We start from the raw sequence: 24,169 nt of genomic DNA, 5'->3' as shown, positions 1-24,169 counted from the left end.
AATCACCAAAGAATAAAATGCTAAAAAATAGAAATGAAAGAAATACATACACACACAGTATATACCTCATTCTCTTTGTCTAAAGTTAAGAGTATGATTGAATCATTGTTTTTTCAGGGGAGCTCTCTCTCTTCTGTCTGATGACATCTCTGGTGTGGCATAGCAGTCATTCTCACTCCTATCTGGTATCCCTTGTTATCAGAATCCAAGCTGCCCTTTATTGCATTTTCTGAGCAATAAGCCTTCAAATGATAAACACTGACCTTGCTTTTACAACAGCCTATAGCACCCATGACCTGATAAATGTCCCTTCTGAAAGCTTTAGTGAAAATAGCGTAGAGGAAGGGGTTGGCACAGGAACTGATGGGGAAGAAGAGCACCAGCAGAATCTTGGAGTTGGTTACAGTAATGAGAGGGAACTTGAATGCAGCAGAGATGGCAAAAAAGGAGATGGGTGCCATGCAGAGAAAATCAGTAAAGATGAGCACAGCCATGCGTTTTGCAATCCTGGTGTCTGCGCTTCTTCCAGGAAACTCAGGGTTCTTTACAGCCAGATAGATCAGCACATAACAAACACACACAACTATAAAGGCAGTCACGGTGAGAATCAGGACAATAATGATAAAGACCTGAGCTGTGGGAGTCTCTATGTCCATTGGTAAGCACATGCTGACTTTGGAGTAGCTGCTCACACCAACCAGGGGCAACATCGCCATCCCCAGAGAGATGAACCAACCGGCTGCCATAATTCCTACTGCTTGTGTGAGTACTAGTTGTCGCTCCACTGGTTTGACAAATGTCCAGTTCTGGGTAGTGGAAATTTAGATCTTTAAAGCTTTCATCCTCCACAAATGAGTCAGCTTCTGAGAAAAATGGCATGCCCATAAGAGGTGCTGTGTCTCCAATCACACGATGAACCCTGCTTTGTAAGAAGATTAGAAAGTAAAGAATTCTGAAGAAGATGATCTCTTAAATTAACAACATTTTACAAGTTGATCTAAATGAATATCATACCTTGCTGAAGGATGGTCCTCATTACAAGATATAGAACTATTATTCCATAAAGGACTGATTGAAAAATCCCTGGAGGAAAAGAAGAAAAGTCTGTCACCCACACTGGATAAATTGTATCATCCCGCTCTGCCTGGTGCATTGGGATTATGTACATCTATGTTACTGTGCATAGCTAAGAGTTTACCTCATTTCCATAATGTAGACCATCTCAATAATATTTTAACAATTTCAGAAAAAAACAGAATGAAACATAAGGGAAAGGCTCTTAGTAAAAGTTTGGTTATGCTTGGTATAGTAAGAACAGAGAGAACATTTCTTAGGCAAGTATCTGACTTGCAAAGAGTTTTTGTTGTCAGCTAAGAATCCTGCAGGTCTTATTTGAGGTATATTTAACTCATTAATCCAGCAAACCCCTCCAGTTCTGTGAGGTTATTGGTCTATCATTTACACACTGCTCCTTTGAAGCTAATTCATAGATTTTTGATGCTGCACCTCCATGCTCAACAACTGTTTTCATTCAGTTGTTAACCCTTTTTTCCTCAAATAAACATTATCCAAGAATCTTTATTTGAACTTAAAGACTTGTTTTCAAAATGCGTAAGCCTCAGTCAAAAGTTTATTTGCAAACTTTTTATGTAAGGTTTTGTGTTGAGGACACAAGATGGGATTTTTTCTGATGATTTAAACAGTGCATCACTGTTGCACAGCAAACTTTCTGATTTTTTTTAATGAAACCTGCTTCCAAACAAGCACTTCTCGAAAGTTATCTTTCTTGTGTTAATTTCTGATTTCTTTTAACTATTATTTCTTAATTACATTGTAAACCAAGGAAACGACCCATTGTTGTGTCCTATTTGCCTCTTAGTTTGAGAGCAAATATTATTTTAATTTTCAAAGTGTTTGTAGTGTGCTTAGAGCTGCTGGTTGTTTGTCTGCTCCTTTAAGGAGTTAGAGACTTCATTATGCTCTGAAATTTACATGTAGTTTGCAAGCTTTTGCATACCATGTATAACATATTTAAGTTTACCATTGCCCTTAACTTCTACAGTAATAAAAGAAAATAGCTTTGGAGCTGAACTAAATAAGAAGATACATTTACAAATCTATCCTGTACCAACCTGTAAAAAGCACAGTTCAAGTCACCTGTGAGTGTTCTGGCTCAGCAGTGTACAACAGTGGCTCTTGTAGGTGAGATGAGCCTCTCGAAGGCTCCTCAGTCCCTTCAGAGGCAAACTTTTCAAAGCGTATGCTGACTGAGCTGAGAGAACCAGAAATGACTCCAGTCCCTGTGACGGTAACTTTGTCAAAGCTGTTGCAGAGACATCTCTGTGAAATAACGCCAACAGCAGCATAATATAAAGACTTTGTTGTGCTGATTGTACACTACCTTATAAAGTTTAGAAATTACTAAGCTAAGCTGCTAACTGTTTGGAAGCTGAAAAGTACAACAACCGTACAAGACTCCAGGGCCTGTGGCTCCTCTGAATGCATCTGTGTGGATTTCTCCAAGGTTTCGATTATTCTTCAACACCCTAAACAAATTAGAATTCAGGATTAATGGATAAAAGTTTTGGTTTTAGAACACAAATTCAACAAAAAGAAAAAAAATGAAGATTACAGCTTATCTATCTGTGTCCCATTGAAGGCATGATTATGTATTTCTCTGATGCCGTTGTTGTATAAGTTCCTGCAAATGCATGTCAGAAAGGTATATGTGAAGGTTGGAAATTGCTGTTTTGCCATTTGAAAAAAACACAGTCTTCACAAACAGACAGTACAAAGCAGATAAAAGCTAAGATGAACAGCCACACTTACATTGTAACATATCCACTTGTCATACCAGTAAAAGTATTTTGAGGCACTTCAAGTAGATAAAGACTGTCACATATATCCCTGCAACAGAAGAACAGTTAAAACAAGGAAAAATGGATTTCAGAAAGTAATTCACAGAAATTCACTGTGAAGCAGGCTTTGCAAATATTCAAATCATTTGCTTTTCATTTTATTTTTCTCAAAGACTTAAGCACACTTACAAGATAAACTCTGGTTTTAGAGAACTGATTGATGTGGTGTCAGGGAAAATGGTTATACCAGTATTGGAGATGCTCCTGCATCAAGGAAAAGACAAGGAAAATGGTGTTGTAATAGAATCAAACTATTTATGTAAATCAAAGAAAGAAAAAAGAGAATATATTTTGAAATTAATTAAAGGGCTGGTCAATATATGTGTCAAACATCCGATCCAGGTAAGTAGAATTACAACTTCATTACATAATTATAATAAAATATTAAAATTAAAAACACATTTAGGGTTCACTATAAGATATTTGGAGTTTTAAAAAACTAATATTTAATTTAGAAATTTAACATTTTCTCACAAGTAGTGAAGTTGTGGGAGGTTGTTAAACGCCCTTCTGCAAATGTGCATCAGACTTCTTGTGTTATGGATAGAACTGTAAGACAATACATAACATGAATGGATGTGCTGTTTATATAGATTTTTTTTCTTAAATTGGGACTATGAAATCATGGATACATGCACAAGCAAGACTTACATTTCAGAGAGGTTGAGAAGGTTGTTAAATGCTAATGCCCCAATGGTTTCCAGGGTTACACTCTGAGTAATCTCACTGTATTCAATTGAAACAGAGCAACTTTTACCTTAAACTGCATTTAGTGCAAATGAATGAAAATGAACTGCAGTTCAGTGTCCCCCAGCTGAAGTCCAATCAAATTCATTTGGGAAATACTGCAACAAAAAGCTATATATAAAAAGTCCTAATGTGCTGCATAACTTTGGGGGGAGAAAGCGATACATACATTCTCTTGACTCTTCTCAAACCCTCAAAAGAATGGCTTGAAATTGTTTTTAATGACAGGTGATAAAGAAACCTGGAAAGGGACAGGGTGAGAGGAACATTTGTTTATGTGGTATATATACACTACTGTTCAAAAGTTTGGGGTCACTTTGCCATGGGATTCAATAGGAAAGTGGCCCCAAACTTTTGAACAGTAGTGTATACTAAATCCCTTAGCAAACCAAAGACTTTAACTTGCCTTGATGACAAGAGTTCAGTACAGGAAACAAACATAAATTAACAATTAATGTCACCATTATCCACACACAAAACGTCTGGATACCATATGTAGTGGGGAATTTGATGCAATCATAAAGCTGCAAGCCTTGGTGTCCACAGACACTTATCAGCAGAGATACAAGGTTGTGTGATTCACCAGAGTAGAGGTCAAGATTCTCTACCTTCAAGGACTTTGCTGAACTGTACAAGTTAACTCTGATGCAGGGTACCATGTGGGCTGAGAGGATGCTCTGCATGCTTGACATTGTGTGGCCAACTTGACATGTTCTTCACAGGTAATTAAGTGAAACACATGCTGTGATACTTTTGGTAAATGAGGTCCAAATGACGTGACTAGATTTCTAAACCGCACTAAACAAAGCACAGCTGTTTGCTGAATCTCCCAGTTTACCTGAGCTTTTGCGACCAACACAGAAAAAGAAAATAAAGAATAAATCAAACCTAATTCCGCAAATATGTTAAAATAACATGTGTTTTTAAACATATTTTTTAACATATCATGTTAAAAATGTTAAACTTACTAAACATACTTAGGAGAAAATGGATGTTAGTGATTTAAAGCATTTACATCCGTTGTTAAAGCCAATGCAAAGACCATTACGCGCGTTTTTACGCAGGGAGTGAGGCGCCATCCAAGAGCGCACTCTTGCCTCTGAAAGGTTTTTTTTACGTTTTATGCCTTTTCTCTCAAGTATATTTAGTAAGTTCAACATTTTCAACATAATAAGTATAAAATATGTTTAAAAACACATGTTATTTTAACATATTTGCGGAATTAGGTTTGACTTATTCTTTATTATATCATGTCATGCATGACAGCAACCAAAAACCAAAGCTGTGATAAACTTACAGTCTTGTACTCCTGTGCTCTTCCTACTCTGTTGTAGCACTGCATTTGATCGTGTCAGAGGAGCATCGGCAGATCCTCGTGTATCCATGTAAGGATAAAATCGACAGGATCAGGAATACCGGGAGCGATGTCCGCATTGTGCTGCACTTTGGAAAACGTCCCAGCACACGGAATGCGCGTTGTCCAATCACTGCAGCATAGATTCTTTGACAAGACGGAGGAAATCTCAGCCACCTGATCAAAGTCAGCTGCTTATCGAGCCCATTCAGAATAATGCAAAAAGTATTTGCAGGACTATTTGTAGAATACATGGCGTGCAGTTAACACAATAATGTCCATGTTGTGTCTAAAAATACAAGCAATATATGCAGAGAAAGATGAAGTAATGGCTCAAGAGGAAAACAAAAATCATCAATTTAACTTTGCTGTGATTGTTTTTTAGAAACCCCTTTTATGTTTGTTGGGATGGCTAAAACTTTTGTCTATAACTGGCATGTTTTTAAAGAAGATTGAAAAAGTATGGCCACGTTTCAATGAGAACATTGTGACCCAAAGTCAATTTGCCATAATTGTATCTCTTTTGGCGCCAGTTACAATGTTGATAAAAGCAAAGTAATTTTATACAGCCTTGACAGACTAAACGTTTTAATACATGTTATATGGAAGAGACTATTCTATTCTTAAATAATAACATGACCCTTATGCATATGAAATGAAACCTTAAGATTACATTTTTTTGTTTAACCAAATCAAATAAAATTTTATTTATAGAACTTTTTTATGCACAAAGCAACACAAAGTGCTTTACATAATAAAAACTAATTCTGAATATTAAAAATAAAATTTAAAAGCCTTCACACACCTGAGTATATATCAGGAAATTACACCTCATTGTAGTCTCTTTCACACACAATCTCAAACACACGCACTCGCACACACGAAGCGTTAATACCTGAATCTTGTGGGATCTTAAAAACGCGAAAATTCTACTTCAAGTATTGGAAGAAAAGGGGGAAAAAAACTTTTTCCCTGCAACTGGATTTCATAGTGTTTACTATTATCAATTGGTTTGGGTTAGCTAATGCTTAGTTATAGTACATGGTATCAAAAACATAAAAAAACATGGAGTCAAAACATTCCTTTGGCAAGATAAGTTTTTAAAACGACCAAACATTGTACAATTGCTCCCCCGCTCTTCTAAATAAGGCTCGTGCTATGTTGCAATATCTCCACTAGATGGCGACAAAGCAACAGAAAAACATTAACTCGATTTTCAAAAGTAGACATACTCTACCTAAAAGGGATTTTTTTATATTGTAGAAAATTTTTTCGTTAGAAAACCAATAATAATAAAAAATAGTTTTTTTTCCATGTGTGGTGTAGGATGTCGTCCCTTATTTGCAGCAGCATGTGTAGCATTCTTTTCTGAACAATCAGCTCCAGAGAATCAGCCTTCTTGATCAGTTTGTTTAAGTCTCTTTAAGTCTCTGCCTCTGATGCTGCTGTCCAAGCAGGTGGGTACAAAGCTGATTGCACTTTCCACAACAGACTTACAGAAGATATGTGACATCTTGTTGCAGACACTGAATGATCTTAGCTGTTTTTAAGAAGTAGAGTATGCCCTGTCCTTTCCATTAGATGTCTTCGGTGTTGCATTTCCAGTCCAGTCTGTTGTCCAGCTGAAGTCCAAGGAACACCTCCACCTCTTCTCCCAGGATATAAAGTGTTTTGTTTACCCCTGTTTCTCCTAAAATCAACAATCATCTTTTTGTTTTGTTTGCCTTCAAGGTGAGGCCGATGTTTCTGAGCCATCTCACAAACTGACTGACCAGTTTCTGTACTTCTTTACTATCAGGACTCAGAGTTGTATTAGAAGTCTGAGGTGTACAGTGTGAAGAGAAATGGTGACAGTACAGTACCTTGTGTTGTTCCAGTGCTGCCAACCACCAATCAGACACACAATCTATCAGTCTCACAAACTGTGGACTGTTTGTTAGGTTAATCCAGTTGGTTGTGGGGGTATGCACTTAGAATTTATGGAGCTTCTCGCACAATAGAGCAGGCTGATTTGTATTAAAAGCACCTGAGAAATCAAAGATCCTCAAAGTGCTGCCTGGTTTTTCCAGATGAGAGTGGGCGCTCTGAAGCAGGTAGATAAGGATGTCTTCAACCCTAAGCCCACTAACATAAATATATGGGAAACAAATAAAAGTAAAACACGTATTTACTTTCTGTTATGTCAGCACGAAATGCCAATCTTATTTGTGACTGTTTTTCGCAGCAGCTGTTATTAAGCTGTTTCAAGTCAACAAACAGTACATTAAAACAGTCTGACAAATGTGCAAAAATGTCCGCCTGTTCGCCTTCCTTCGCAGAAACTTTAAAATGCAATTATTTTTATGGAGAGGAAAAGAAGTATAAAGGAAGTGACGTAAGGTTACCGAGCACTGATCTACAGTCTGTAAGTGACATCACTCTCCAGCGAAGCAGCCGCACCGGCTGCAATGAAACTGATTCCAAGTCAGTTCTTACAGTAAGCCCCAGACAGGAAATCCAGGAAGTCCAACTTGCAGCTACTTTAGTTAGTTTTGTAGATAGAGGCGGTAGACGTACGTTTTGTAGTATAGACATTTTGATGTCCGCTTTTTGAGCAGTTTACCACCTAGCCCTTTAACGATGGATAAACTTCGTCGTGTGCTAAGCGGCCAAGAGGAAAACGAAGAGTTGGGTCTTACTGCACAGGTAAGCTAGTAACTGTATGGCTTTGCCCGTGCGACACACAGTGTTACTAATTATATATTTTCCAATAATAATAACATTTAAGATGTTATGTTTCTGTGGAGTTGGCGGTTGGCTAGTAAAAGTGTCAGTTAATATTCGATCTTTCCTAACTTGAAGGATTAATACATAGCCAACAAAACCTAAGTACACGGTGACATGCCATGTTTAAAGATGGCTGTCACGCCCTTCCGTTAGTGTTCAAGTTAATTAATTTTGTTTGTTTACACTTTTTGCACGCGTTCACGATAAGGAGGAGATGAGGTAAGGTTCTGACTTTACGTCAGTATATTGTTTTCATGCTCCAAGTTGTGTTGTACACTTAAAGTTTAACTTTGGTCTCTACAGATTCTACTTTACAATCAGTGTTTCTGAGTTCTGTGCCTTTAACATTTACAAGTACTGCCCGTGTTTGTTTTAAAAACACAGTGGATGTTTTCTGCTTGCTGTAGCCAACATGATGGAATCCGCTAGTAGTAAGCTTGTGAGTGTTTTTGCAGGTCATTAGGCTTGTCCTGTGACATCCTTCTATTGTTTTCATCAGGTCCTTGATGCCAGCACTCTCAGCTACAGCACCAGGGTGAAATGGTTTGTCATATGTTTTGCTGGAGGCATCCTGTGCTCAATACTCGTGAGTGTTTCTGTTCATTTATGTTCTTTTTTTTATCATGACCATGGTACTGTGGAGAATGCAGGGCATTTGTAACACTAATCAGGCTTTTTCTTATTATTTTGTTTGCTCTATATTTAATAGTCAGCATGGCCCAGAGCCTTTACAGCTAATGTGTGTGCAGAAAAGTGACTCATGCCTTTTATCCTTAATCAGTAAGTATGCAAACGTTGCAAGATATCAGTGTTTTAGCACTTGTTTCTTAAGATGAGGAAGTATGATGAGGACTGGCTACACACACTTGAAGCCACCATGATAATTCACAGTGACTCTAGAACAGAGTTCTGTTTGTAGGACTGAATGATGAAATTCACAGTACAATTATTTTTACACATCTAATAACTAAAATCCAAATGTAAATAATCCTTATCATTCTGAGTTCTGGGATAAGACATTGACTAAACTACTCATTCTTTGTTAAAAACAAAAATATACAAACTGTTGATCATGTCATCTTATCAAAAACATTTTAAAATGATTTTAAAATAAAGCTGAATACACTAAATGTTTGAGGGGAAGGATATCTAAATGTTCATATGATGAAAAACAAACTCCATTCTCACTTAGGTATCAATCTTCTTCATTGAAAGTGACATAAATAGTGTGGAATGGCATTAAATAACAATATAATTCAGACAGTGATGCTTAAACAAAACCTTCTGGTGTTTTAGCACTAGAGGGAGCCAGCTATAAAATTATAAGCCAGTACTCTGTATCCCTGGCCTGTTGTCATAAAAAAGGGGGAAAAGAAAAACTATCAAACCATCCAAGCTTTCATTTCTAGGATTATTTTTAGCTGCTTGATATGGTTTCTCTTATTTATGACCTCTTAACTGAAGTGTGGTGACATTCTGAATAGCTGACAGAGCTTTTCTTATGCTTTACCAGGGCTCAGCACTTCTGTTCCTTCCCAATGGCGTTAAGCTTTTCGCTGTCTTCTACACAATAGGGAATATCGCAGCTCTGGCCAGGTAAGTAATTTATTTAGTCCAGTTCCCTTCAGAAGATATGGTTGCAGTAATGAATTGATAACATGTCATCATTAATATGGTATACAGTAACATTGTTAGTGTGTTTTCATAGGACTTTTTTTCTTTTTGCCAAAATAATGGCATATAAAGTAGGAGGCCTTCTCATGCACTGTTTTCACTTTCGCTTTGAGGCTCAATAGGTTGAGTGGTCGTCCTGTAACCCAAGGGTTGCCGGTTCAATCCCGTCCCAGAGAGCTCATGTTGAGGTGTCCCTGAGCAAGACACCAAACCCCTAATTGTTTCTGATGCGCAGCATCCGCTATCAGTGTGTGAGTGCTGAGTGAATGAATAATGGATACAGTGTAAAGTGCTTTGGGTGCCTTGAAAAGCGCTATATAAACATAATGAACCAAACAGAGGCTGTTTCAGAGGTTGATTTTAAAATGACATGTGGGCATTGCAGAATTAGAGGAATTATTACAGCATTCATGTATGATGTGTTCGGCAGTGCTTGCTTTTCCTTGCATTCACACTTTTTGACTCTTTGTCTAATTCTGCTGCTAGCTCCGAGGTGTATCACCTGTGCTCCACCTATGCATATAAGCCTTACAAACAGCAACAACAGAAAAACAGTCCCATTTTTAATGGACTGTATCAAAAGAGCTTATGTGGAGATAAGTGTAGTTTTTTTTCATTGTATTATTAGTTTAACTATTATGTCTTTTTTTTCTATCCAGTACAGCGTTCAAGATTATTTTCCTCCAGTAAAGGGGGGGGGAAAAGAAATAAAAAAAAGTAAAAAAAAAAAAAAAAAAAAGTAATAAACTTGTGTACTTCTCTTGGCATACTGCTTAAGAAAGATTAAAAATGTATCCTAAGTAGATATCATCAGGACTACAGCATTATAAAAATATTTAATATAGATAATCCAAAATTGCAATCTTAATGATCTAATACTATTGTTACTTTTTTTTCCTTTGCTTCTTCAAGGGGCAGCAAACTATTATCAGAGGTTTGATTTCTGACAGTGTAGTCCCTGTTTTCAGGTATCATGTGTCCAGAAGTTTTAGATCTGCCCAGAAACTGGGACACTTTCTTCATAGCCCAGTTTAACAATGCAGTGCAAGATTGTATCACATTCTAAAGAGCTTAGCTTGCCTTTCACCTGTACAGGCTGTTTCTAGAAACAACTGGGTTCGTCATTTCAGCTACATTCAAATAAACCATAAGAAGGAGTTGGTGTGACCACGTTCCAGGTGGTGTAATGACAAGATTAGATAAAAATGTGGTAAAGTAGTATTATAAATAATTCAATTACATTAGCTATCCGCAAAGATTTATTTACCTTTGTAAATGGGTGAAGGGACCTTTTTAGTCTTTCTCCTTGTAACTAAAGCTAAACTTTTTAAGTAACTTTTTTGAAAATAAGCTTGTCCATTAATCAATGGGGAAGAAAATCAACTTCAGATGACATGATCGGATTTGCAGCCAGTTATATGCTATGAAGGAGACAAATTTTCTTCTCCCCAGTTAACATGAGCAGCATGTACGTGGACTTCACAAGTCTCTATGTCACACTGGGCAGTTGGAGTAAAAAAAAAAATGAAATAAATGAAAAGGCATCAATACTTCTCATCAGAGCAGTAGATGGTGTCTATGTCAATGCGCGCTACTAGTGTGCCTCATGTAACAGATGTGACACCCCACAGATTCCCTCCACCCACTCAGCTGAGCAGAACAGTGTGGCTCATCATTAGGGAAAGCCTTTGTCTCGTTAACTGCACTGACGTAAGAAAGACATCATGTACAAGGCACAAAATGTGTCATCGTAGTGTTGTGTATGGAGTATTTAACCCCTAATTATTGCAACTTATATGGTCATAATGGCAACACAGTTCTGATGTTGCTCAGACTTCTTGTTTTGGGGGGTATGCAAGTAGACCAGGTAGGATATAGAAACCTAAACCTGGGTTTGTTTGTTTGTTTGTTTGTTTGTTTGTTTGTTTGTTTGTTTGTTTTTTAAGCAGTGAATGTCTTTTAATTTAATACCACTTGGATAAATGGAGATGTATAGATACACACATACCCCGTTTAATTGCTGTACCTTTCTTGCTGGCTCAGATGTATATTTATTTGTGGTGGATCAGTTTTTTAGAGGCTGGAGATTAGTACCAAGGTTTATCTAACACCATTGGGTAGCAACATCTTATCAATTGTGTACTAATGTAGTCAAGTGGAAATCCTATGTGTGAATGTACTTTTCTTCTGCTTAGTCTGAGAGTCTCTTCTGCTATTTTGCTGAAAACTTTCTGGTCTTCTTGTGTATTAATGGGGATATATATGTCTGGGCTCATAAAATGCAGGTTTAGCTTGTGTTCTCTGGTCAAAAATGTCTCAATTTATGACCCTTCCTGTAATACAGAGATTCCTACAGTGTATGATTCCCTTTATCACATGCAGGACTGTAAATCTTTGAACAACGGAAAGACAAACTTGAGCAGACTAATTAAAGCCAACACATGCAGAAGCAGAAGTTAGCCTATGAGTTTACAGGTTGCAACATTACTGAGAATAAACTCTTCCTGATAAGTGAATTTTGTTCTCCTAAGATCCACTGAAACGTAGCCGACTCAGAGTTGTGCAACTTCCTATTTAATCGTTTTTTACCGCTCTTTTCTATCCGGCTTGAAAGAAGACAGACTTTACTGGAGTTGAATCATATTACATCTGATTTGTTAATGCAGCCTAAAAGGTGGCAAAAGTGTTTCTACAAATTGGGATTATTTTCATAAAAAAGAACACCTCAAGTCATATTAATGAGTAGTAAATGATGTAATTGCAATTCAGAGTAAAGTTTAAAGTTACAGTACGGGAAACATAGGAAGAAAAATGTGGAATATTGTGGAATTTGCACGTATGTGTACATCTGTTATCCCTCCAATTTAAGATTTTTTTTTAAATAGAAAAAGCTAGATTAGAGCTGAATGCATTTTGACCACTGCAGTCCTCTGCCTGTGTGACGTCATCTGCACTGACAGGGCTCAAGTCTCCCCCAGAAGTTCAACAGTGGCTGAGAAGCCAGCAGAAAGAGCTAAGTTGTTCAAAAAATTAAGAAATTGAACGCTAAGTGGCTCCTCAACGCAGAGGGCCCATGTTCAAACCTGACTTTTGTCGCCCGCTCTTTCTCTGACCACATTTCCTGTTAAGCAACTGTCCAGTAAAGGCCTACAGTGCCCAAACAAATTTCAGGGAAAAGAATTAAACACTAGCTACGTTTACATGGACAAATATTTCATCTACCTGACTGAAATCAATCTGATCGGAGATTCCAAATGACATGTTTACATGGGAACACTTTTATTCTGACTGGACATTCGATTGAATTAAAAGTGCTCCATGTAAACGTAGCTGCCAGTAACTTGGGGGAAAATTAAATGGACTATGTAAAACTTTCAAATGGATTTCCTAGGGTCCTGTGCGTGTTTATTAACAGTACAAATCAAAGCAATAAAGGCCCAGTTTCTTTTTCTAATGTAAAAAATGGTCACACACGTTTACTTGAAAAGGATATGTGTACTGTTAATTAACTTTTTTTTTTGTTTGTTTTGTTTTGTTTTTCTAAAGCACCTGCTTCCTGATGGGACCAGTAAAACAGCTGAAGCGCATGTTTGAAAAAACAAGAGTGATTGCCACCATTGTTATGCTGGTAAATACTGTGTTTCATTGTTATATTTGACCATAAGTTGAGCTAGTTTATCATAATAATGCTTCACAATAGTAATGTATATTATTGTTGTAACTCACTGTTATTCATACTTGGTTACAGTCGATGTTAAAGTTTTCTGACTTTGGTTTAATGGTTTAAAAGTAAAACACATGACCGTCTAACCTTGTCATTTTTAAGAAGTTAACTCTGACAACTGGCTGTATCTCGGCCTGATGATATACATCTTTTCTATTGGTTGACCTTGTGGCATATTTTGCTTGAATATTACTTTTTCCATCCAAAACTGAAGGAAATCACTTGTTACTTTTTTTCCTCCTACCACCAGCTCTGTCTTGTTTTAACACTTTGTGCAGTGTTTTGGGTAAGTATGCAGCAAAGTGATCCAAACCCATATAAATGCTTATATTTTTATGTCAGTGTTTTCCAACTTTCAAGTTGACTTATAATTTATTTTACAGTGGCATAAAAAGGGATTGGCAATCATCTTCTGTATTATGCAGTTTTTGGCAATGACATGGTAAGTGTGGCCTTCAAATCACTCCCTTTTCTCGGCTGTAGTTTACTCAGCGTTTACACTCACCCAGAGGAAACAATTTCTTTATGGCAGTAGACTTTACCCCAGCTGCTTTCACCAGTGTTTAAAGCCAATGAGTTAAGTTGATTATGCTGCTGTAAGCATAACTGAAGCTATAATGGGTTAAATTATCACACTTTAATTATAACCACCCTATTTATTTATTTATTTAAAAGAACAATATATTCTGATTAACATTGTTTAGTATCTTCAGTTCACATTAAATGTGTCCTGGTATAGTTTCTAGTTTTCTATCAGCTTACATATAGTTTCCTCACACAGACAAGCATCTGTTTGAAAAGCTGTCTGAGCCAGTGGTGTTGGAAGAAGACTTATAGGCAGGGTGCCAAGTGGCACAGTAGGTCAGAGTTTATTTGGCAACTAATTGAAGAACTAGTACGGGGATAAGACTGTGGCTATTTGCTTGGATCCACATGCTTAGTTTAGCACGTGGAGACACATAGGCATTAATTCCTGCTTTGTTTACACACAAGATGAATCCACTGCCAGCTGAAAACAGGGCACCAGAGTCATTAATAGCTTATTTTTTTATTGACACAAGATGATCACCTATAAAATATTTTATGCATTTCACTCATTGTATAGAAGTTGTGTTTACTAAGTCATTTATAGCAGTATCAGCTTTTTTGGTCTAGTTTTTTCCTCTACAGAAAAGGGATCAAAGGCTTAACTTGTTCAGCTTAGGATTTATTAAAATAATTTCAGTTCCAGTGTTTGTGATGGTTTTAAATGCAGTCTTACAGTCAGAGTAAAATGGGAATAAGTGTGCAGAGTTTATCACATCAGAGAAAATGTGCTTATAGCCATTCTACCTTTTTAAGAGGGATTAAAACAGTCATCAGATATATGAAATCAGGTTTGAAATTCACATGAAAGTGAGCAGATGACTTGGCTTTGGGGGGAGGCATTTTCATTAACAACGCTGATTGAAAGCCCTCAGACCAGTTCAGATAAACCCCGCTATCCAGGAAAACTGAGTCAAGTTTGGTTGTTTGTTTGTTTAAACTAAACCTAAAGCTTGTAAGAAACATGTTTGGGAAAGAGTTGTCCCAGCTATGGGCTTCCATTTATTCATTAAACTCAGCTTGTATCTGGTGAAAGTTTGTAAAACTATCTGGTAAAAACAAAAAAAATCAGGTGATCTTCTATCAGCACGTTTCAGACTTTCTCATCAAAAAATATAAATATTGCTTTCTGAATCAAATTACAGATAAGGAGCTAACTAGCTAGCAGAAGAGACCATGTGCTTAATTAAGAGGACTTGCCTCTTAAACTTAAGACATCCACACAAGCACTTAGGTTAAGCTTCACCTTAGCAGTGAATAATACAACTGAGGCACGTGTATCGGCATGTCAGCGCTTGTGTGTTCAGTAGTTTAGAAATATTTACACAGCATTAACAAAACAATTTTATTATTTGGATGTATGGAAACAAGCAAAAAAAAAAAAAAAAACAAACAAACAAAAAAAAAAAAAGGGTCCTGAACAGGTTCAGTGCATCACTGTGCAGGACTGTGTTGGCCTCATTAACCACGTAGCTTTTGCTCAAACATCTAGTGCATTCATTTCCGCTCTGTGTTCTTCTCAAAGGCATCACCTTGGCAACCACTAGTCACACATGCCCAGCACATTTTCAACAGACTTGGGGCATAGTGCACTCCCACTCAGGCATTCAGACGTCTGTGTGAAGGTGGTTCTGTAGTAAGATGTCAACAGTGACCTACACGGAAATGAGCAAAGTCCAGTCCTCACTGAAACCACTACTGACACATGCTGAACAAAAAGCACAGCTGGCAGAAGGAAGTGTGATAGCAAGAAATAACTTGTGGTTAAAGAGTATTTGTAGTAATTGTTAAATATTTGTTTAATAACGCAGTTGCTTATTCCTTAAGCCCATATCATGTAACTTTGACTTAGATTAATACAGTGGTTCTCAAACTTTTTCTATCATGTCCCCCTTTGGAGGAATAAACATTCTATCTCTCTTTTCTGCCTTAGATGCCTTCAGTAAACCCTAGTCCCTGTTCTGCAGTTCTTCTTTATTTTTTATGGCGGTTGGCAAAAACGAATTGGTGCATTACAGCCACCAAGTGGTCTGGAGTGTGGATCAGAACGTTCCAAGTATCCAAGTTGTCAAAACATTAGTTTGTCTGGTACATTTTCCCAATCCCAAGCGCCCCACCTGTCATGTTGCCCAGTTTGAGAACCACTGGATTAATAACTCAACCACCAGATTCCACACATTTTTAAGCTGAACTTTATCCCACTCAGTTCCAGTACAGTTTTATTTTGCACATACTTTGTCCAAAATTGGTACAAAGATCCTGTTAATTGAAAATTAGATTAACTCCAATGGTTACGCTTCATTTCAGCTCATATTTTAGCTCGGTGACTCAACAAATAGCCATTCCTGTTACTAAATGAAGTCCTTCTTCAGGTCTTTACATTACACATAACATTATTTAACAGACTGAAACTGTAGCTCAAGGGAAGATGCATTCCTCTAATGTTAAACATTGACCATGAAAAGGAAGATTCAACTTTGTAGCCCTTTTAGTGTAACCAAAGGGAGACTCCAGATTCATTCTTAATGTTAAATTAATACCAGTTCTAGTTTATTATGACTATCCTCTTGAGGTAGAGCTGACATGTTCAAACATAACCAGTAAATTTCCTCCATCTTTTTTCCTCTCAGGTATAGCATCTCATACATTCCGTTTGCCAGGTAAGACACAACATCATTATGCAAATACTTTGTATCTGCATTAATCTCATGGTGATTTACATGTGTCCCTTATTTGTTTATATTATGTCCAGCTCAGTGTGTTCCTTCCTGTATGCAGTCTTGTCTACGTTTCACTTCAGCTGCTTTCAGAAAAACAGATGCTGTCAAACAAGACCTTGTTTAAATTTTCAGCTCCTTTCTGTATCTCAGGGCTGCACAGTTTGCATGTTTTCCTCGTGTAAGCATAGCTTCTCTCCAGGTACACCCATCTTTGTCCCACTGTCCAAAGACATGCATGTTTGGTTATTTGGTTACTCTAAATCAGGGGTGTCCAGCTCCGGTCCTCTAGGGCCACAGTCCTACAGATTTTAGATTTCTCCCTGATCCAACACACCTGATTTAAATGAAATCTCTGTACTCAACAGCTTGTGGTCAGGTTCTACCCAAGCACGTTGACACATTAATCTGATTCAGGTGCTGCAGCAGGAAACATCCAAATCCTGCAGGACAGCGGCCCTCCAGCACCCCTGTCCTAAATTCTCCCTCGGAGTGAATGTGAGTGGTTGTTTTTCACGTTGACCCTGCGATGGACACGCAACCTGTCCAGGGTGTGCCCTGTTTCTCACCTACTAATTGCTGGGATAGGCTTCAGCTTCCTAGCGACGTGGAACTGGAATAAGCAATGAATGAATGGTACTTTCTGAATCTCAGTAATATTTACAAATAACACTTCAGTACGCACAACAAACTGACGGGAGTACTCTTGGTGTTCCTTCAATGAAAACATGTTTTTATTTACCTCTTGCCACTGTTTGCCCCCACCAAATGGCCGTAATCCCTGGCTGTGTTTTGTGTGTGCTCTGTGTCAAACAAACAGCAGCTGGTTGTTTCCTTCCTTTCTTGGCATTAGCTCTGCAATATTATTTGTTTGTCCTTAATATTAAAATGATTTATCATGGAATAATGCTCTTTCAGACAGATTTATCATAATTTTTTTTCTTCCGTACAGCTTTTCTGTTGAATGTAATGAGCTTATGGTAAGCTCTGTAGGGTTAAATCTCAATACAAAATTTTGTTTAGATGTAGATGGGCTGGTTTCTGTAAATATCTCTCAACATTTTCTTTACTTTGTCTAAATTATAGACAATACAAAGTAAAAAGCACAACAACTTAAAGCTCAAATCTGTTTTTTTTTTTGTTTTTTTTTTTTAAGTTACCACTACAGGAATGTTAAATGAAAGAAAATACTTAATGATCAAGTGTTAATTTTTTAGTTATGTTGTGTGGTGTGGCACCTATAAATCCAGCTAAATGCTTTCGCAGAGCCATTCCGGAGGTGTGATATTGTTTTGTTAGTCCAGCTATAACTAGGGATGTACTGGGGACTGGGGAGAAGCTCTGAGACCCCCCCTCTCCCCCCCATTCAGCTCCACCATTAAGTGTCCTCTGTGTTTGGGTGACCCTATAATCCATCCTGACAGCTGAGAAACATCCTGTAACCACCCCATGTCCCCCCTCCCCCAGCCAAATTGCTTAGAACAAAACAAAGCAGAGACAACAACCTTTTTTCCCCTTGTCACACTCCTAAAAACACAAGTCCTTCAGAGAAATGAACATTTTCAGTCACCTTTTGCACCAGATATTGAATCCTTGATTTTCTGTGATTGACTCGTCGCTCCCTTGCCAAGTTTTCCTTATTTTTTCTTTTGTCAACACATTTTTCGTATCTCTATAATCCTCTTATTTTAATCCAATTTTCATTTAATTTAGATTTTATCCATTAGCTCTCTATTGTTTTTAAGGCTCTTATGGAGCTGCTGCTTCATTTGGGTTGATTGGGTAATACTTCAGAACAAAGAAAAAATAAATAAACTGTGTGCCATCTTTTTCTGCAATCAGACTACCTTGTGCCTGTCTAGCCATGAGACCACATGGCCAATTGACTTGATCCTTTAATGTATTTTACCTTGTTGCCTTTTATAACCTCTAACAGCCACAGGATGAGGTACTAAAACCTGCTGCATGTGCACCTCCCACACTGCTGTCGGGCTACTGTTGCTCTGATGTGTAATGAGAAATGGAGGGAAGCCTCCAATTATTTACTTTTGCAAAACAGCTTCAAATCTTAATTTAAAAAAAAAAGATTTTGATGGTTATTGTTTATGGGGTCGGGGGGAACGCCAAAGCCTGTTAAAGGAGCAATTCTCCTGTCTGTCCACCCGAAACCCCCCTCCCCCCTCCTCCTCCCACTCAGACTGCTTCTCCTTTTAACCTTGATGGGCTTCACACCTCCTCCATTGAATTTGGACCGTGGCTGCAGGCAAAGTCTGCATGGCAACACACAGATAGCAAGAACAAAGTGTGTGGGAAATGGAGTAGGCAACGATCTGTGGTTGTCATGGCGATCAGTCGTATTGCATCACCCTTCAACACAGTGTACCTGGAGAAAGGAAGCCCCCCACCATTGTATGTGGTGCTTCCCCGCCAAAACATACTCACTTATTCATGATGAGCCCCACCCAAATCATTGTAACAAAGGATGGAGGCACTTTTTTTGTCACTTTAAATTTCATACGCTCAAGAGAATTTTGCCCCTACTGTATTTATGTATTCCTGAATCACATTAGTCACTCTCCAGTTGATTCCCTTTCCTTCTATCTCACTTCCTTATTTCTTGATTTATAATACTGCATATTTAGATGTTTTTTTTAATAGTAAATGTATTTTTGTATGTTTTGTTTTCACAGGGATGCGGTGATCAAGTGTTTCACAACCTGCCTGAGTTAGAACACAGGAATCCAGCGACCTTTGAAGACTGGTCCAGATATGCATGTCTAGCAATGGTGATTTTGTAAAATATGCATTTATATTGTTTTTACACTATTCCTTCAGATTTCCACTTGCTATGTCATACTGTGAATTCTTGCCTTTTGAGTCTAGCTAAATGTATTTAACTATGATCAGTCTTATCAGTCTTTTGCTTTGATTTGAGAGTATTGAGTGTCATTCTTGCTTAAAATATTTAAGATTGACTTAAAATAGGCCTTTTATTTTCTGAGAATTTTATGCATATTTTTTCTGCATGGAACTGATTTTGACTGATTTTGCCATTTACAACAAAAAATGCCTTAACACCTTAATAAATAATGCTATCTGTTAATATTTAGACCAAATGTGTACATTTACATTGTGTGTTTTGTTGGTGTATGATATGATCAGATATGGTATGCTTAAATGATTTCTTTTTGGCAGTAGAGTCAGTGCTTCACTGATGGTGTTCTGAGACATATGCTGCCCCCATCTCTTTTGAGGATTTTTTTTTTCTTACTAATGAGATTAAGAATGGAATTTTTGTGTCTGGTCTTGTTGTACATGGACGAACACACTTGCACCCCCCACCCATTAAATTACATGAAAAATACTTATTTTTAAATGTGATTTTCCTGCCATATGTAGCAATGACCCAGTTAATTACGCTTTCCTGAGCATTGTGATTTTGACATGACCTAATAACCTAGCTTTGCATCATTTTCACTAGATTGCTTCGGCATGCAGCCTTTGAGGATGTGGTTGTCATGACAACCTCCTCTGGAGGATGCATTGCCTCTGCCTACCCCTATTTGTGGAACAGATGTTCACATTATCTTTGTGTGTTTCCTTCTGTGGAATCTCCTCCACCAGCAGTTTTATATATCTCACCATATTTTGAGTTACATTTTCAAGTTCACCTTTTTATCTTGTCAGCTGTAGAATTTGCTGGAACACAATTTGTTCACGCTTCATGTGACTAAATAACGCCATTTGCTTTCTTACTGTGCAACACCCACATAGCTATTAGGTACTTCTGTAATATGATGGATTAGCATAGACAAAATCTCCTTTCAGTTCTACTTGTTCAACTTAGTTGATAGAGATCCAGCAAATCCCTCAAAGTAATCTTGGGGATAAAATAATTCTTTGAAATGGAAGGAGTGTGGTTGTTTAGGTCATGGGCTTTCTTTGCCCGCTATTTTGGGATTACATCGAAGTTTGAGGTTGAAGGGGCAAGGAGGCTGACCTAAGCAATCTGTCAAAGTGTCCCGTCTGCTTCCTCTTCGTTACATATAATCCCTTGTTATGTCAGTGAACAGGGATCTACACTATAGCATCCACTGAAATTCTAAAAGTCTGACTCTGCAGCTTAATGCTCCAGATCTTCTTGCAGTGAAGAATAAATAACTTGACCAGTATTATAGGGGATTTATTGCCATGTATTGATTCCAGGAATCGATGAGGCTTTGTTAGGATTAAAAGGAAGAAAAGAAAATGGTCACAATCATTACAACAACCAAATGTTACTTTGGTAAATGACAGAGCGCTATAAAGGTGTGAAATCTGCAAGCGAATATAAAGGAATCTTGGAGCAAAGAATTAATTTCCTCATACTCTGGACTGGACATCAGTTGTGCGGCTTTCTGACCAAAAGCACAGATACACTAGAAACAAAGAAAAATCAATATTAGACAATTTGCACATTCCCATAAATGTTTTTCATTGGCTGTAAGGGTAAAAGGACACTAGTGGCCATCTACACTACAGATTATTGACTTTTGAAACATTTGACTGACAAGATAAAATCAATATTACTGATTTATTTCAGTTTCAGTGACAAGTTTAGCCCTAATGACCAAAGGGTTACATGGAATTCATGTTTAAGGGCCTCACTTCAGTGAAGGGTCTATGGATCTCAGGTTGTTTTTTTTTTTTTTTTTTTAATGTTATAAAAAAATATTATGGCATTCTTGTTGAATGAACAGTATTCCCTGTCTGAGAAAACGACATAAATCCACACTAGCCGCTTATTATAGGCAACCAAACCCCTTGCTGATTTCTTTTAGTCCATTAAAGATTAAATCAGGTGTATGCATGAGCTCTGGGCCTTAAATGGGGCAGCACTGTAAGGAGAGATGAGGTGGATGTGGAGCATTGCTTTGGGAAGTTGCTGAAAATGACGACATGACATCAGTAGTGTTTTACGGCTTTGTTCGGTGCGTCTCGTTGCCACGCCCCTCAACCATAAAACAGCCAGGATGTGTGCGTGCGCGCGCATGAGTAACATTCCAGTCCGTGTGGACAACAGGTGCACTACAGCCCTGATCCACCATTCTGTTGGATGATGCCCACAGATCGCCGCTTGTCGCTTCACGCAGGGCTTCTTCGTCTGGACTCGGAACACTGGCAAGTTTTTATGTCCTGATTGCTTCCAGCCGCAAAGATGCCTTTCCCACCTATTAGCCTCCAACAACGGATCTCCTCACCCGGTAGGGAACTATTCGGAAAAAAGAAAGCCAACGGAGTGCCTTCTCAGACTGAGCAAACCGGTAAATGTGTCGGAGAAAAAAGGGGGTCTGATAAGGAAAAGCAGACCATATCTTGGGCATCGGCCAATATAAGGAATCTGGGGCGAAAAGCTCAGCTAGAGAAGAATAAAAGCCCAGCTCAGAAGCCTGGTGCTGGGCAAGAGGCTCAGGTGAAATGCTCCTGGTTGTCGGTGCCTAAGCCGCAGGATTCATCCCAAGGAATGAGGCGCTCCAGTTCAATGGACTCCACCAGACATCTCCATGGAAAAGAGGAAGGGAAGAAGGAGATTCAGTTTACCCTCAGTCTCACCCCTGAAGCCATTCTTGTCATCCAAAAACGGAATCTAGAAAAACAGATGCTGGCAAAGCAGCAGAAATGTTGCGCCTCCGCCGACTTTCGGCACCGACGAGTTTTTCCATCCAAAAAGGCTCATGGGGGGTCCAGGAGCTGCGCTCCTGGCGCCAAAATGGAGAGCGCCGAGCAGGACATCACTGCAATTGTTAAAATATCTCTGCTAAACGATCAACACAAGTACGATGATGTGGAATACGAGGAGGAAGACGGAGATGTAGACGAGACTGTTGTAAGGAAATGTAAAGAGTGGCTGAAAGGGGTGGAAAACGCAGCTGCTTTGGGAAAAGTCGACAAACTTTCTGCACTTCCGCACCTTAAAGGCTGCTGACACCTGACGCTCAATCTTTATTTCTTTCATTTTAAAAAAACGCTCTTGACTTGATGGACCAGTGAAACTTGCGCACAGATGTTTGCCTGTTGAATCTAAAGTGTGTAAAGTTTTCAAACGAGGGGAAGAAATTCACTCCGAAAGAATGTCAACCTCGGAATTGAAACAGGCGTCGCTGACTAGAAAATGTCAGGTTTAGGAAAATTGAGTAAATTAGTAAGTTACATTTGAGTAAGAATAATTATTCACTTTTCAGCCAAAACAAACGAACAACAGCCTGTTTCATTCATTCGGATGAATAAGGTTCGGTGGGAGGTTGCTTGGCAACATTAATATTATTTAAGTGTTGCCGTTTATTCTTTATTAATCATTTTAGTTCCAGTTTCATCTTAATATTATTGTCATTTGCACATGGGTTTTGTTTTCAGTGGCGCGCCAGTGGATTGGCAGAGGAGTCTGCGTAAAGGCACGCGAAAGGTTCCTTTGTGTTGGAGAACAATAAACTGGTCAACAACAGGGCTTCATTCGCCTTCTAATGAAACCAAACTGGATTATTTACTTTCTTTCTAATAAAAAGAAAGAATTAACAATATTTAATATTTATTAGCCTAAATATTTTCATGTGAAATATTTTTTTGGGCTCATGACGGTAATCTTTTCTTTATAATATCTGACCCTTTCAGATAATTTAAAGTTAATTTGCTATGTGTCTCTTACATAATTCAGTTGCTGATTTGTGATCATTTGGATTACTCAGACTTATGACTGGTTCCCAAGGAGCATTTTAAAGGTTCTTTGTTTCCACGGTATAGCTGGGGCCATTTGGGCATTAGTGTTCTAAGCTTCTTAGATTTCCTGTTAAGTAGGGTTGACCAATGTACTGCAAGACCCAGGTGTATGATCTCTTCAAGAAATACCTCAAACTATATTCATTTCGTCATATCAAACAAAACATGTCATGTTTCCACAAGAGGTCAACAGTCTTTGTATCCAAATCTGAAAGATATTTTTAAGCAAAAAATGCCATATCTATCTAATATGCTGCAAAGGTTAGTTTACTGAAAGCTTCACCCTGACATTTCCAAACTGTTGTGGTACTCACTGCACTATGTTTTGCTGTTAATGTGCACTGCTCAGGGAAAAATAGCTGGCTGGGGCACTAGAACATCTTGGCTTTTAGCAATATAACAAAATACAGTCAAACATCACAATAAATGAGAATTAAAGCCATAAAATGACTTTTTGGCTTCTGTGTTGATTCCTTTCTCTGTCTCACATTTTAACAGGTCAAGTAACAATAACACGCAAGCCTTCTGAGTATAGATTCATTTGCTTTAGGTAATCACATAAAACATGTTTGTGTGCATGTTGTTGGGGTTCTTGCAACAATTGCAGTCGTGCATTTATTCAGCATAACTTGGTAAAAAAGTAGAAAAAAATGTAAGACTACAGCATCTTTGAAGGGCTCAGATCTGCAACTGGTATGATACATAAAAAACAAAAGCCTGCACATGTATCCTCAGGTAGCCTAATTCTTGCTTGCCTGTTACTGAAGGAAATAAAAGAAAATGTTTTCTCTATTTATGGAAATGGTTCTTTTAAATACCAACTTTCTACTAATTTATTGATTTTCTCTTCTATGTCATTTAAATAAACCAACAAGCTTCTACAGTAAAGCATCTTGTCTTGGAAAGATGCTCCTTTTTAGTGTAACAAGAC

At 38.0% G+C, this 24,169-nt stretch overlaps 2 protein-coding genes and 1 pseudogene across 2 annotated transcripts; 2 read left to right on the top strand and 1 right to left on the bottom strand.

The window, feature by feature from the left end:
* Positions 1 to 80: 80 nt before the first annotated feature.
* On the bottom strand, positions 81 to 5,099 carry LOC121655375 (annotated as a pseudogene).
* A 2,354-nt stretch (positions 5,100 to 7,453) lies between these two features.
* On the top strand, positions 7,454 to 19,847 carry sft2d1 (SFT2 domain containing 1). The gene is made up of 8 exons (XM_042009979.1): positions 7,454 to 7,704; positions 8,285 to 8,371; positions 9,299 to 9,381; positions 13,006 to 13,087; positions 13,434 to 13,469; positions 13,567 to 13,625; positions 16,399 to 16,428; positions 19,176 to 19,847. Exons 1-8 carry the CDS (start codon positions 7,639 to 7,641, stop codon positions 19,213 to 19,215), a joined length of 483 nt encoding a protein of 160 aa, XP_041865913.1. The 5' UTR covers positions 7,454 to 7,638; the 3' UTR covers positions 19,216 to 19,847.
* A 1,654-nt stretch (positions 19,848 to 21,501) lies between these two features.
* On the top strand, positions 21,502 to 23,689 carry prr18 (proline rich 18). The gene has a single exon (XM_042009976.1). The coding sequence runs from the start codon at positions 21,683 to 21,685 to the stop codon at positions 22,448 to 22,450; it is 768 nt and encodes a 255-aa protein (XP_041865910.1). The 5' UTR covers positions 21,502 to 21,682; the 3' UTR covers positions 22,451 to 23,689.
* Positions 23,690 to 24,169: the final 480 nt, after the last annotated feature.

The sequence above is a fragment of the Melanotaenia boesemani genome, chromosome 16 (genome assembly GCF_017639745.1).
Source record: "Melanotaenia boesemani isolate fMelBoe1 chromosome 16, fMelBoe1.pri, whole genome shotgun sequence".
In the NCBI taxonomy this organism is placed as follows: Eukaryota; Metazoa; Chordata; class Actinopteri; order Atheriniformes; family Melanotaeniidae; genus Melanotaenia; species Melanotaenia boesemani.
The sequence above is the reverse complement of the archived record's forward strand: the minus strand, read 5'-3'. Positions and strand labels throughout refer to the sequence as shown.